Genomic DNA, 15,635 nt, shown 5'->3' with positions numbered 1-15,635 from the left:
TAACAAAATCAGAAATGAAAAGAGTAACATGAGAAACCCAGAAAATTCAAATACATCATCAGATCCTACAACAAAAGTCTGTACTAAACAAAATTGGAAAATCTAGATGAAATATATTATTTTCACGACTGCAAGTTCCAAAGTTAAATCAAGAGCAGATAAGCTATATAAACAGTCCCATATCCCCTAAGGAATAGAAGAAGGTATTAAAAACATCCCAACTCAAAAAGCCCAACAGAGATGGCTTTAGAGCAGAATTCTACCAGTCCTACAAGAAAGACCTAACATCAACACTCCATGTGTTCCATAAAAAAGAATTCCAGAAAATAGAATCATTCCTTAAAGTAGAATTAGAAGGAACAATACCTAATTCATTCTATGAAAGCATGATTACTCTGATACCTAAACCACACAAAGACCCAACAAAGGAAGAAAACTTCAGACCAATTCTGATTATGAATGTTGTTCCAATAATACACATTACTATTCTTACAAACTCAATCCAAGAAAACATCTCAAGCACCATTTACCATAATCGATCAATTAGCCCTAATCCTAGGGATGTAAGAGTCATTCAATATATGAAAATATATTAAATTATCCCACTACATACATGAACCAAAGGAAAAAAATTACATGGTTCTCTCCCTAGATGCTGAAAATGCATTTGACAAAATACTGCAGGCATTCATGTTAAAAGTACTAGAAAGACCGAGAATTGAAAGCACAAACTGAAACATAATAAAAGCAACATAGAGCAAAGCAACAGGCAAGATCAAATAACATGGAGAGATACATGAAGCAATCCCAATAAGATGAATGAGAAGTCAACAAGACCCACTCTCCTGTATCTATCCAAAAAGGCCTCAATCTTCTACCTAGAGCAATAAGACAACAAAATGGAATCAAGGGGATACAACTTGTCAGATAAGTAGTCAGGGTATCACTATTTGCCAATGATATGATAGTATAGAAAAGCAACTTACAAAAAAAAAAAAACTTCTATTCCTGGACCTAGAAGAGAACTAGCAAATCAAATGACCAGAGACTACAGTGACATCAGCAAAAAGCTATCAGTAATTTGTTCTTCGGTTGGAACTACCTAAGGTGGTCATTTTGAAGGAGTGCATAGTGGGGGTGATTTCTGTTCGGAACCCCAGGTTGTGGTAATACTATTTGGATATGGGTTTTGCTAATCAAGTGGACGAAATTTTATGTGTGGCAAATAAGAAAGCTTTTGAAGACAACCCCCAAACACTGCCTTTTCTCTGAAACTTGACCTCATGGGATTTTAATGTTTTGAAGAAATACACAAAATGTGCACACAAACAGCTGGACCTGATAGGGATGAAGACTCAGGAAGCAGCCATAACTGTGGACACCTGGAGATTAAGTGTCACAGGACAGAGAGGGCAGTGGGGATTGGGGATGTGATCTGAGTGCACAGTGGTCATCTATGGCACACACCCATCTTCTCTGATAAAAAGGAGGAGGTCAAGGAGCTGTTGCCTAACACATTCATAAAGCACGATGTCCAGTCTGTACATGGCTACATTACAAAGAAGCCAAAGGAAATCACACTGAAGGGTGTTTCAATGGCAATTTTCGAGTCTTGGTGGCAACCACTGGTACTGCCTAAGGTAGACATGGTGGTTCAGAGCTGTTCATCAGAGAATGAGGAGTCTTGACGAATACCAGCAGAGACCCAGAGATACAAGCCTGAGGAGAAGGGGTTCCGACTAGCCAGGGGGCAGAGAAATCTCTGCAGAGAGCACACAGAAAGTGCGCCCCTGCCCTGCCTGATCCAGGGACCAGGAACCCATCATTGGAAAGGAACTCTGGAAGAATATCTAGATGGCAGAGGTAAGCAGGATGGCAGCCATGGTGCTTTCAGGGGACAGCATTTTGGATGCAGGAACTATCAGAAACACAGGCAGGAACAGTGAAGAGGAGGAGGAACTTCAGACAAAGTTCAGAGGAAGAATGGGAGGTTGCAACAAAAGAAACAGATCCCAGAACAAAGGCAAGAAGAAGAGTTTTAGTAAAGTAGTAGAGGCAAGAAGAAACTGTTCCCACTGGGGAGCCCAGGGCCCTTCCTGCTCTGAGTCCCAGTGCTTCCTTCCTGTTTGATCATTGCACTTTGATTGGGCCTCCTTATTTGCAGAGGGAGGCTTCTGAACTGTCCAAGCACTCATCATAAACTGTCTTTATTTTGGAAAGTGATAGGAATAAATAAATTAATCAATAAATATCCTGAAGAGGACTAAACAAGGGCTCTCTTATTGGACCTTCAGTGCACCTCCCAGGTGCTGCTCCTCTAACTGGAGGCTCATGAGCCTAAAAAGCTGGAGGGTGCAGAGCTGACCAAAGCTCTCTCTCTGGCTGCAGCTTTAAAACACTTCCCTGGTGCAGCAGATGCCCTCTGCAGCCTGTAACTTCTAAACAAGTAAATATCTGTCTTTTGATCTGCTGAAGAAGATGATAGAGGATAGTCTCATTTTCATGAAAGTGGAAATAACCCTGTGGCTCAGAGTGGAAACAGCCACACTGCAGGATAACCCTATCTCCATGGTGAAGTTCATGCTCTGACCTCACAAAGAACCACTGTGATAGAAGAATGAATGTCCTCAGTATAAGACTGTGGACTAGCCTGTGAGTTTTGTCCAGATAGAGCAGGAAGCTGATTTGGGTGACCTGTGGGACTCGTTCAGATTTGACTAGATTGTTAATTTTCAGGTTGTATTATCTCACAACCTCTGTGCACCAGAGCACAGGGAACAGCCTCATGGACAGCAATTTAAAAACAGAGACTTTGAGAAGTCAGTATAATGTGGGTTTCTTACTTGGCCAGGGTTCATTTGGCACTGTGAAATTGGCCTGGCACCTGAAAACCAAGGCTCTGGTTGCCATCAAAACGGTACAGATTAGCGAGAAGAACATCAGGTGGATCCAGACAGAAAGAGCAATATTGGAGACACTACAACATCCTTACATCATTCGCCTTTTCCAAGTCTTAGAAACAGCAAGTAACATACATTTTATATTGGAATATGTCCCAGGAGGAAACTTATTTGAAATAGTAAGAGACCAAGGCCAACTGTCGGAGGAGGAGGCAAAAAAAACATTTGGACAGATAGTTTCGGGAATAAAATTCTGCCACCAACGAGATATTGTACACGGAGATATCAAGCCGGATAACATAGTAAGAGATGCTAAAGGTAATATCAAAATAATAGACTTTGGCCTAGCCAGGAGATGCAGACCTGGGAAATTAATGAAAGTGCCACGTGGAGCCAGAATATATTTTGCCCCAGAGCTTATATTAAGGGAGCCCTACGAGGGAAAGAAGGCGGATGTGTGGAGTTTGGGCGTGCTGCTCTTTTTTATTACAGCAGGGTTCTTCCCGTTTAGAGGAGAGACCATCAAAGAGATCAGTAAAAATATTTTAACAGGGACCTATGCTGTTCCACGTTTACTCTCTAGACAACTGGAGAACCTGATCCACCAAGTCCTCACGGTTCCCCCAGAGATGAGGCCTTCCATCGAAGAAATTGAAAACCATCCATGGGTGAGGAAGTGCGAAATAACCATCTCGACCAAGATAGACCCAGACTTCAAAATCATTGATATGCTGTGTGACATGGGATACAATGCCATCCAGATTTTGAATTCCCTGCACAAAAAGAAATACGATGCACCAATGGGTGCATATCTAACATTAAAAGCACATGTAGACCTAGGGCATAAGCATGGATCTCCCTCTTCAGCCAAGGCTGTGGATCCCTGTCCTACACCATCCGCATCCCCAACACATACTCTTCCCCTAAAGAGAAGGGCCAGTGAGCCAAACTTTGGCCTCCTCCACATCAGGCCCTCAGGAGAGCAGGGGCCTGTTCCACTGAAACCATCGGGACACAAGTTGGCCAGGAGTGTGTCCCTGCCTCCCATTGCTCTGCATTACCCCTGTAAGCAGAGCAGAGCTTCTAGCAGTGTCCCACATTCAAGAGCAGTGGCTGGCCCATGTGTGTGTAACAACGTATTAGAAATCGAAACACTCCCGACTACTTCACAAGACTCTGAAATTGAAATAAAATCTCCCTGTCAGAAGATTGGGCGACTGAAGAAATTTCGTAGGTGGATACGGAATCGCTTCTCCAACATCTGCTGCTTTCCCTGTGCACGAAGGAAAAAATGACAACATCCATTCTCCAAAAAAATGGCTCCCCTGGAAGAGATAGTGAGAAAAACCCGATGAGAAGGTAAGCAAGTTTGCCAGGTGGGGATGCATCTCAGCTCTGAATTTTATTGTCTCTGTTTTATTCATGTCTTCTTATTAGAAAAAAATCAAAAAGATGTATTTTTTGGAGTCTGTCGGGATGACAAGATTTCTTTCTTTCTCTTTTTTATTTGCAATTGATTTTCAGGTCTTTTAAAAAATAAACAAACTTATTTTAAAAAAAAACAGATAAATATACAGATTTTCAAAGCATTTGTGCATAAAACTATATGAAAATATTTTTTCAGTACTTAATTGATTTTTATAGGTTTGATAGTACTCTAAATTTACTAGCTATGATAAGCATAAAATACATATAAAATAAATGTAATATGGAAATGTCGAAGTTTTCTTGATATGTAAAGATTAAACATAATGATTTTTAAATAACAAGGATTGCCACAAGGCTGCATTCTTAGCTCTTGAATTATTAATGCTTTAGGGTCTAGAGGTTTACCACACTCTTAGGGGGTGCTATAAGCTTATTTTCAGAAATTATTTCTATCCCAGCTGGATTAAACCCTGATACTTAACATCTGAGGAAAAAACCTTTTTGGAGAATGCCTAGGTGGGATCTAAGGCAACTGAACTAGCAGTAACCATCAAGTGTCTGTGGGTACAGCCAGAGTGAAAGGGGGCATGTATACCTGTCGTCTGTGGGGAAAATATCCAGGTAGAGATTATGCTTGGAGACCTAGTGCTTGAAATAGTGACAATGGTTGAGGTACAAGGTGGCCATATCAATGTCTTTCTATAATTCAATTGGAAGGCACAGTGTACTAAGCCCTGTGAATTCTCACATTGCTGCTATGTTTCTTACATTGGGTATCAGATGTGGATTCCCAGTTTTTAGGTGTCTTATATTGCTCAGAGATGAAATGGTTTCAATGTCACCATATTCTCCACTGTGGCATTCAGAGCCTAGGCAGACAGCAGCATTCTAATCTTTCAAACCATCTTGAAACCAGGGCTGAGGAGCTGCCAGAGGATCTTCACAGTCAACAGACTCAAGGCAACAGAACTTCAAACTGACTCTCCCAGCACACTCACCTCTCACATTCTACACTGTCCTTTCCTCCCATCATTTGCCCTGATACCAACAAGAAGAAATGTGCTCCCCATGAGCACAACAAATGCCTGCTCCAGAACACAGAAATGTGAAGCCTCCTGACACAGCAGCATTGTTGCTGGCTTACCTAAGCATTCAGTAAATGTGCTGTCTCAGGCAGCTACTGTGCAGGCCACAGGACACTCAAAGTGTCTCTATTCAGATTCCTACACATGTGCTCACCTAGGATGCACCTTCATGGTTTCTCACAATAACCAGTTGCCTTAGGTATCACTCTAAACCTGCAGCAACATTTGAACTAGCCATCCTCCTGAGAGTCAGCCCCAGAAGGATTGGGACATTGTATGTAGCTGACAGCAGTGCCATTGGCGGACATAGAAAGTGGGCTTCAGGTGTGAGAGAAAGTCCAGGCTTCTGTCTGCCTGACAGTGTTAGGAAACTCGTTGCTGGGCTCAAGAACCGTGCACTGAGGTTTAGAGAACACAGAAAGACAGAGTGCTTCCATCATGGAGACCACTCAGCCTGTGTGACCTGCTTTCCTGTGGGTTTGATGGGAGTAGTTACACAGCACATCTTTTGCACTTTGCCCAGAAAAGCTGTAAATCTTTTGAATGATCCAAAAAGGCTTTTATTCCTAAGAATCTTGAAGATTTGCATCCTAACCATTGCCATCTTTCTAACACTAAGTCTTCTTCCAGCAGCAGCTGTGCTCCAGGTTCCTCCATCTCTGGCACCCCTGACTGCCCTAGCTGAGGCTTTCTGGGGATATAGGCTCCTTAAGATTGAGATACCTCTGGAGGCCAGTCATACCTACAAAGGGGCATGATTATACTGATCTGGCTAATTTTTTCTCCTTCACCTGCCATCCCATATCTCTGTAGAACAATTCATCTTGGACTTTGTTTTGTTTTGTTTTGTTTTTTGAAGACCATACTTCATTGTCTGCTTTTATTTTTCTTGTATAAAAACTATACCAGTATGATTCAGGAAGAGAAGAAAACAAATACACTTGACATTTAGTGTAGAAAAAAGGGAGGTACGGGGGGGTAAACCTATAAGGAGAAATGAGGGATTGTCATTTAAGGGTGAAAATGATCTCTGTAAAAAGTTGGAGGATTCTGCACGGCCTCAGGAGTAGGCAGAGCCTGCCACTTCATCCAGGTCCTCCCACCAAGTGTCTGGAAACTGAGGCAGGCAGCCCCTCTTCTCACTCCAGTCGCTTTCCTCCTTGTGCAGGTCTTGGTGCTGCAGGGATGCCTCGGAAGGCACAGACTTGCTTCTGTGGGTTAAAGGTAAAATTTTCCAGCAGCAGCTGTCCTCCAGATTCCTCCATGTCTGGCACCCCTGACTGTTCTGGACAAGGCTCTCTCGGGGCAAAGGCTCCTTGAGGAAGAGATACCTCTGGAGGCCAGTCTTCTTCTTGAGGATATCAAATAAGTTCAAAGACTTTGCCCAACTGGTCAGCTTCAATTTCCACAGAAGAGAGGCTTCTGTTGAAACATCTCTCTGATGATACAGCCAATGATCCACATGCCTACAGGTGTTGCATAAGTAGACGGCAGAACTTCATGAGCACAGCACCAGAGGGTAACATCCACAGACACGAGGGCCAGCTGGAAGCTGAACATTCTGGCTAGGCCAAAGTCAGCCATCTTGACTGTCCCATTACTTATCACTAGAATGTTCTCTGGCTTCGGTTCCCAGTGAACAATGCAGTTTGCATGAATATAATGGAGGCTACTTAGAAACTGGTGCATCAGATCTAAAGGTCTCAAATGGCAAGCATAGTGGCGTTGCTTTGTGCAGGTATGTCCTCATGTCCTGATATATATGTTCAAATGCGAGGATTAACTTGATGTCCCCATCAGTTCAGGAAGTAGCACAGATATCAATCAGCCATGCAACACTGGGATGTTCAAAGATCTTCATCATCTTTAACAAGGCTGCCTCATGAACGGTGCTGAGAGAAAGGACTTTCCCAGCTGCTGTTTCATTAGGAACTCTCAAATACTTGAAGGCCACACAGTGGCCACTGTGGGGATCTCAGGCTTAGTGTACCATCCCATAAGCACCAACACCAGACATGGGTACATATCAAATGGTCACCATTCATGTAGAAGGGGATCTTAAGCTTGGCCAAGAGCAATGAAGGTGTGCTTTTATCTGGGCCTGGGAGCCAGTACCTGAGGCTTTGTACCCAGCTGAGATTTTTTTTTTAATAATGTAGGAAGCTCCCATGAGACTTCTGTGATAAGACTGCCCTCATATGGAGCTACAATTCAAAAGGTGTTTATCAAAGCCTTTCCCTCTACATTGCTGAAAGAAACAGAGAGAACAGTGGGGTGTGTTTGGCTGTGGGGAAAGGTTTTTAACTTAAAACTCATGCATACAACCATCCTGAGCGAAGTCAAGTATAGTAACTGAAGGTAGAAATTTAGTAACAGAAACAACAATAGAGGCCGTGAAGGGTGCTCTCTATTGGCTTCTTTATGATTTCTGTGTCCTGTTTCCTACTCCCAGCTAAGCTCCAATCCATACTTTCCTAAACACTTACATTCAGTAAATAATGAGGACAATGTACATCAGGTGGAGTCGAGAAAATGAATAGGGCATAATTTAAAATAAACAATGTATGACTTAAATTTGACCAAATTGTCAGAAAAGTATCCAACCCAGAGGGACAGAGGCAGTCCCTTACTGGCATGCATGCAAGACACTTCAGGGTGTAAGCTCCTCCTCACTCTTGGAACAATGAAGAACTTGAACTTGTCTCCTTTCACCTTTTAACTCATGCATCTATTAGGAGGCTCAGCCACTTTCCCTCCCCCAGTCAATTCTATTCTCCATTTGTTTCAGTTCTAGGACTTGTTGCTGCTGTCTTTATCTGCACATGGTGGTCATTAGAGTCATCCTGAACCAAATTCAGACAGGGAATAGAGGGTCTGGACTCTCTATATCCCAGAGTCAGCATGAGACAAAGACCATTGGCACAACTGAACTCTCCTCTCTCCATCCTAAAGTCCCGGGTGTTCCTTTAAGTTTCAGACACACAACATGCTGACATCCAGTAGTCAATGGACTTGACAATTTTTAGTAGTCCCTGGCTGTCTCATGTGCAGTTTTTAGTCATTCTGGAAAAGGTAAAGGGTCCATTGCTTCTCTCATCTCTGAACTTGTCCCAGTTCCCTGTTCTCCTGAGCCCTTTGGCAGTTATCCTAGTTGTAATCTTCCAAGGAAAGTCACATTCAGTAGTATATTCTCAACAGGGATGATCCTGCCACTGTCCAATGTGTCCTGTGTTTAAGTCACCTCACATCCAATGCCTCTCTCTCCTTCAGTGTCTCCTCTGCAGATGATGGTGCTGTGCTACAGAAGCTTGTTCATGTGAGTCCAGGATGGTCATGGATTCCTGACTATGAGGGCTGTGGTTCATTGTTGCTAAGGATCACATCTCAAAATAACAACACTGAACTGGAAATACAAACTGAAATTCTGCTACCTGAGCAAGTTATGCAGAAAATAACGAAGGATGTTTTACACAGGGACAAGTGTCCAAATGGAATCTATAGTGTTGATCTGGTGCCTGGAAGAGGAACAATGATCAAGTCTCTAATGGGCCACCTCAAAGTCTCCCTGCAGTTCAGAGGAACACCAAGGGCCCGAACTCTGTGGTTGTGATACCAGTGTGGAACATCTCCCAAGCCTTGACACCAGCATCTATAGATAAACAAAGGACTGGATTTCTACACTTTTGTTCTGCATGCTAAAACAGTAAAACAACAGGTATGTAAGAAATGACATACAAGAACAGGGCCTCTTTGATAGCTGCCCAAACCATCTGATACACAGTCCTTCAATTCCTGTACCCCAAGAACAAGCAACTCTCATTCTCATAGAACACATAAGCTGGCCCTTGTTTCTCTTCCTTCCCCCATTTGTTCTTTCCATCAAGAGGAAGACATTTCCTTCCTGTGCTGACATGGTATTAGGATATGGTTCCCACAGACAACAGAAGCTCCTGAGAAATCTAATGCTTGTATGAGTGAACCTAGAGATGAAAGTGTGGATGGACATGTTCCCCTTCACTTCAAGCTGCAGTGATGTCACCATCTCACGCAGAAGTCCATGTCTTAGTGGAGTACCCGCTGACAAGGTTTTTCTGCCATTGAAACTCAGGTAATGATTGCTTTGTATCCATAGAGGAGACTTGGCCCTACAATTAGCTCCTGGCACTGAGGAGGCAGAAAGGAGGATATACCTGTGACAGTGGAAGGCTGTATGCAAAAATTAATGTGAGGCCAATCTGGAAGCTACATGGTGCATCCCCTGATCTTTTCTTCAGTTTTTCATTGCAAGCTGGTGTTTTCCTAGTGACAGGACTGTTATCTCCCTGACACTCACCCAGCCCTCCTTCTCAGTCTTTAAAATTTGGACAATAGAGAAGGACCTCTACAGATGAGTCAGTGGGTGAAACCCTGACATCTGTCACTGCATTTCCTAGCAATTCTTTCCTAAGTGTGGGATGTCTGCCAGAGATAGGCTCTCAGTTCTTGCCTTGCAACCTGTTGAGTCACTTCCTGGACTGTGCCTACTCCAATCTTCCTCTAGCACCATGGAAGCCATTTTCATTTCACAGGTCTGACTTCATTCTTACCCACAAGGAGCAAGGGTGAAGACTGGCTCTGAGATGTGTTCCCAGCTTCTAGACTATTTGAAGTGGTGTTATCTCTTCTTTTGTCAGTTGCCATTCAATAACCAGAGTGAGGTGCAAGGATTTCACTACGTGCTAGATCCCAGGATCATCAGTGTGATACACATGCCTTGTCCGAGGGGCTGACAGACTGACAGAGCCCATTGCATTCAGGAAGATGAAGGTGGTGAGGTAAGTCCATATCAAAAGAGGTAAGAACAGTAATGAAAATGGAGTTAGCATCCCAGTCCTGGTGGTTGGGAAACAGTGTCCCTGAGAAGACAGCTCTGATTGGCTGAGCCTGCAGAGAAAGAAGGCATGAAACTGAGGACATTGAGAGCAACCATGTGGCACTCAGCCATCATGAACATGTGGAACTGAGGAGTGTTTGTGATACTCTGCACACCCTAAAGGGATTTACTGTATTTCATCTCTTGGTGAAATTGTGTTCTCTACACAGATCACGGGCCCTGGGAGAGTTGACTGTCACAACAAGCCAAAAGCATGAACTGTGCACTCCTCTTGTGCTGGTGATGGGAAAGTCAGAAGACGAGGAGGCCATCCTGACAGAGGGAAAATGTAAGGATGCTGTGTTCCTGCATGTGGTTCCGCCTTTTTCACATATTCATGTTGAGCTTCTAAGCAGGTAAGGGTGTAGATAAAAACTGTCACCAGAGGTAAACCTAGACCTTGGCTGTTCATCAGCCTTTGGTTTATTTATTTCCCATGCAGACTCTCAGTCCCCTTGAGCACAACAACTTACTCTCCCTGACTTTATTAACTATGGAAATAAGCGACTGTGTGGTACAGGTAGGTTGAGCTGCCTAAATCACGTATGCTTAGACCTTCTATCAATGCTGTCTTTTCAGACATCTCCAGATAAGATCCTGACATTCAGTACAGCATTCAAAGGTCAAGAGGATCCATGACCAAAGCAACACAGGCTGGAGCCAAATTGCTGATACTCTGCACCAATGTCCTTCCCTGTTTGTTACTGCCAAAGACAGTCTGAACTGAAAGTCTGTACCTGCTTTCTCAGTGAAGTCACAACCACTTGAAATCAGAATTTGAACTGGCTTTATAGCTAATACTGTTGACCCCAAAATCTAGTTCAATGTCTGAAAATATGAGTTTCCCATTTTCCAACCTGGAACATTCTGTCTCAGGGAAGACAGTGTTTACACGTGAAAGGAGAGACCTGGTGAGGAAGGACAGGTGCCATGTGGCTTTCTCACCATGGCTTCATCTTAGCCTACGTCCCAACATTTCTTCATTCCCGGCCCAAGTAAGTAGTATTTCTAGGATGACTAGAGCTCTGAAGTGCTGATAGGTCCTGAGGGATCACTGGGTGTCATGCCCCATGAGGAGACTCTTCAGGATCTTCTGTGAAGGCCTACTTCTCTTCATTCTTCAAACAGCATGTGGGATGAATGCTTCTCTTGAACACTTGATGCTCACTTGTCAGTTTGCAGATCACTTACAAAAAGTTTTCTCACTATGATTGTCTTCTAGATTCCAGCTTACTTTTCCATAGATGGTGTTTAGTGTGGTCACACATGAAACTGACTAATGCAGTGCATTGACCAGCAAGACTTCTCTAATGCCTAGAGGCAGTGCATGATGGAGCCACAGGATAGAGTCATTTCTATTTCTCTCAGATTTTATTATCACTCATCTGCACAGAAAGAATATTCTGGGCTTCCATCCACAGTTTTCTAAATCTTTTCTGAATGGCATTAACCTAGAATTGACCTACATGTCTAGAAACATGGGAACATCCTATAATGTTCTTCCATATTCACAAACTCACTGCTGTCCTCTCCTTCTGAGAACTGAACCTCTGTGGTTATTGCTAGAGAACTTCCTTTGGTCTGCATATACTTCTTCTCTCCAGAGACTCAGTACAGTGGCAGGATGTCAGGAAGCAATGGGCAGAATCATGACTAAGGTACTGGGAACTCTGTCCTTCTCATCCCATTGTATTCCTTCCTCTCGCTTCTCTTTTGCAGATCATGGGGCTTTCCCACAAGAAGTTGCCGAATGTGGCTACCTGGCAGGCCAACCAATAGCCCCTATCTGCCAGACCGGAAGCCACCATCAATGAGTCAAGAAACCTCATCTGCAACATCCCAAACATCTGTAGCATGAAAGTCTGGTAAATGCAGTATGGCCCTCTCCCTTATCTGGTTGCCACCATCAAGTATCAAGTAGCCATTTATTTCAATGTGTAAACCTTGAACTCCTCTACAGATTGGGGTTTGGAAAAGGGTTATGTGCAGATGTTATGGTGGTTCATGTCATTGGTTATTTCTTAAATGTGACAAATCTGCGTATCCACCAGTTACTGAGTGCTTTCTTTCCTTGTTCTTCACCCATGTTTCACCAATTATGTTGCTCACTAATTTTATGTCAGTGAAATGGTGGCACAATGTTTGCCTCTCAATATGATTGGTATTTCCTGGCAGGTCATTAGTGGATGGGTTTTAAGAGTCTCTGAAATCTACTCTTTGCTGTAATTCGACATACAGCACACACAGAAAGACGTTTTTCTGATGCTTGACAGAACTCTTTAAGGGAGAGTCTTAGATTATGAGTGGTAATCAAAAATTGGAGTGAGGCAATATGCACCTGGTCCCACTCCTCATGACTAGGGAGCCACATTTTAATAACTTTGACTGAAATGTGAACCACCAGATGCCTTACACTGTTGTCTGTGGATTGCTTTAGAATCATGGAGACTATCTGAAACAAAACCTTTTAGTGCAATTTCCAGGTGACTTTACATGTCCAGATTTTACTGCATTAACTCAGTGAAACCGAGGCATACATACAAAGGGGCTACCTATGTCATATCCACAGTAAACCGCGGAGAGAGATAAATGCATGCATGTAAACTTGCAGGCTTGTGCTCATCTAAAGCTCTCTGCATTTATGTGTTCTGTACACAAGCCTATGGAAGGCAATGGCAAAGTTGTTGTTTTCTTCCCATATCAATTAAGATAATCAAACAGATCCTCTATAGATATGCTCACAAGAGAATTTCATCTACAGGATTTCTCTGTGAAGATCCCCCCTCCAGGTCACTTATCCTGCTCTATTGAGAGTTATATGAGCAAAATGTGATCCCAGTGGCAAGTACAGCTCCCAACACTGAGAACTATCAGACTCAACACTAAAGGCATCAGCTTCTGATTTTATCTAGACACAAAGACAACATCTTAAACTGTGAACTCCTTGGCCTGCTCAGTTTCTCCCCACATTACACATATCTCTGTTTTCATTCAGCCAAAAGCTCATCACTGGGATGTCTCTACAATGACCTCGACTAATTCTTTCTATACATAGATTAAGATTTCATATCAAGCTTCTTTGCCTCAAGGTTGATCCTTTTGCTATTTTTTTTCTGCTAGGTCCTTTTCCAATTATGGAGTCCCTCCTTCCACAAAAGGTAACAAAGTGGTCAGCCTTTCATGCCATTTCCTATTAGTCTGTGCCTCTTTGAGTAGAACCAGTTCAGTATTGCTAGGTATGTATGATGCTTACAGAACTTACCCTAATCTGAACAGATTATATGGGCACGGAGAACATCTAACCTTGCTAAGAATTTTAATTGTTTACTTATTTTTCTCACTTAGTTTTCATTGTCTATTCTTTATACTGTGTCTATCTGTCTGTCTGTTTCTCTGTTTCTACATCTATCTGTTATTTCAGTTTGGTTTCTATCTCTACATTTGTTTCTAACTCTCTCTTTTTCTCTTCTGTCTCTTAGCTTTTTTTATTCCTTTTGTCTGTGTGTGTCTTTCTTTCTGTATCACTAACAATCTCCATTTCTATCTGTTTCTATTTCTTTCTGAATCTTTTTCTCTCTGTGTGTTTGTGTTTGGTGTGTGACTCTGTGTTTCTCTATGTCTGTGTGAATTGGGGGATAGCTTATTTATTTCCAGGGTGGCCTGTGAAGACAGACAATAACTCTACTGCGGTATTTCTCAAACCCTTTATAGGTCACAGGGATTGAACCTTATTGTGAATTCTTGGAAAAGTTTTTCTAAGGGAAGAAAATGAAGAATCTGTGACTGTGCCATTACATGCTGGGGAAATAATTGTGGGAGTCTCGGCCTTCACCCACACCTGTGCTGTTCTTCCTTGGAATCCAGTCAGGACAATGGGGTCTATTATTTCCCACATAATTGTCTTGGTTGTTTATTTCGGAATCCCCACACTCTCAGCTTAGTTCTCTAACATTAAGTCTTACTGGATCTTAGCATTCTACTTTATTTTCCCTGTCCTTTCTGCCTATATTTATTTTATCAGAATTTTCTATGGGTAAAACAGTTCATCTGTAACACTTAAAAATGGGAAATCCAACATCAGGGACACAGAGCTCATACACAAGGTGCTCATATTTAACTACTAGAAATCCAAGCCAGTAAACTTAATCTTGACTCAGTGGTGAAAATGAACTTAAAACTTGAACAGCCCTACAATATTGTAGTTCCTGATGTCAGAGTTCCTAGCTTCACAGTTGAAACTTTTCTATTCCTTTCTAGTTAGTGTCAACAAAACTTCTGCAGAAGCTGGGGATCCAGAAACCTAGGGGAGGGCGTTTGTGCAGGATGTTGACCCATCATGGGTCATGGTTATGCCTTCCACCTCCTCCTTCAACATTAAATATACCTTATCTCCCCAAAGGCCACGCCTGCCTAAGTATCCTGAACTAAGTGAGGAAGATGAAGTGAACGTCAAATGAGTGAAGGTCAAGGTCTGGCTGTTATCACAGAATCTACATTATACTGTGGAAGCTCTGAAAAATGGCCCTGTTCTCCATGGGATCTTCATTGGCTGTTAATAAAGAACAACCTCTTAATGGAATAATGTGCCTCTGCCATGATGAAAACCATGTAGACAGTGAGTCTACAGAAGAAAATAGGACTGAAGTCTACCAATTAATAGTTCCAAATCTATCTTCTATGGATCACTAAAAAATAAGCACCATGTTACCTCCCTGAAGATGAGTCAAGATGTTGCAGTTAGCGTGGCTTATGACATGAGGTACTCAGAAGCTCACCACAGATCTCAAATACAAATTTAGATTACCCTTCATATGTGATACCCATGAATACAGAAGGGAAACTTATTACAGCCTTCATCTGGTAGATGCAGGTAAGAGGATTACCATAGATAACCTAGATTTCCATGCTCAGACATTGAGACTGCAAACAACTATGAGAGGTAAGGGCACAAAGTAGAGCTGAGTCCTGCATCTCATACCACACATAGCTGAAGTTCCGGGGTTCTGTTCTCAGAGGGCATCTTTGGAAAATGTCTATTTCTTGTAAAACTCTCAGGTCTCTGAACCTAGAGCAGAAGCTTTGTTCATACCATATCCTAAAGCAAGTGAGGTTGGAAACATAGATGCACATGACAAGTCCTACCACTCTCACCGAAGCTGCTGTAAGGGATGTTTCTCATACATCTCTATCAAATGCCATCCAGGTATGATTTCTTGCTAGAATAACATCCCAATGATACAAAATTGGCAATATATGGAAGGACAGGATATTTATTGTGTCTTTGTATATGTACCCATCTCTGTACATGAC

At 42.5% G+C, this 15,635-nt stretch overlaps 1 protein-coding gene and 1 pseudogene across 2 annotated transcripts; one reads left to right on the top strand and one right to left on the bottom strand.

Moving 5' to 3' along the window:
• Positions 1-2,785: 2,785 nt before the first annotated feature.
• On the top strand, positions 2,786-4,195 carry LOC308435375 (putative sperm motility kinase W; the record flags this gene model as incomplete). Its single annotated transcript, XM_080942635.1, has 1 exon — positions 2,786-4,195. One exon carries the CDS (start codon positions 2,786-2,788, stop codon positions 4,193-4,195), a length of 1,410 nt encoding a protein of 469 aa, XP_080798761.1.
• Positions 4,196-6,473: 2,278 nt separating this feature from the next.
• On the bottom strand, positions 6,474-10,093 carry LOC308435374 (cyclin-dependent kinase 4-like; annotated as a pseudogene). The gene is made up of 2 exons: positions 10,000-10,093; positions 6,474-7,387 (listed from the first exon to the last, which is right to left on the bottom strand). The product of its transcript is annotated as a cyclin-dependent kinase 4-like (transcript).
• Between the last annotated feature and the right edge of the window lie 5,542 nt (positions 10,094-15,635).

This window comes from Micromys minutus, assembly GCF_963924665.1.
Source record: "Micromys minutus genome assembly, contig: SUPER_22_unloc_1, whole genome shotgun sequence".
Lineage (NCBI taxonomy): Eukaryota > Metazoa > Chordata > Mammalia > Rodentia > Muridae > Micromys > Micromys minutus.
Note: the sequence above shows the minus strand (reverse complement) of the source record. Positions and strands in the feature narration are given on the sequence as shown.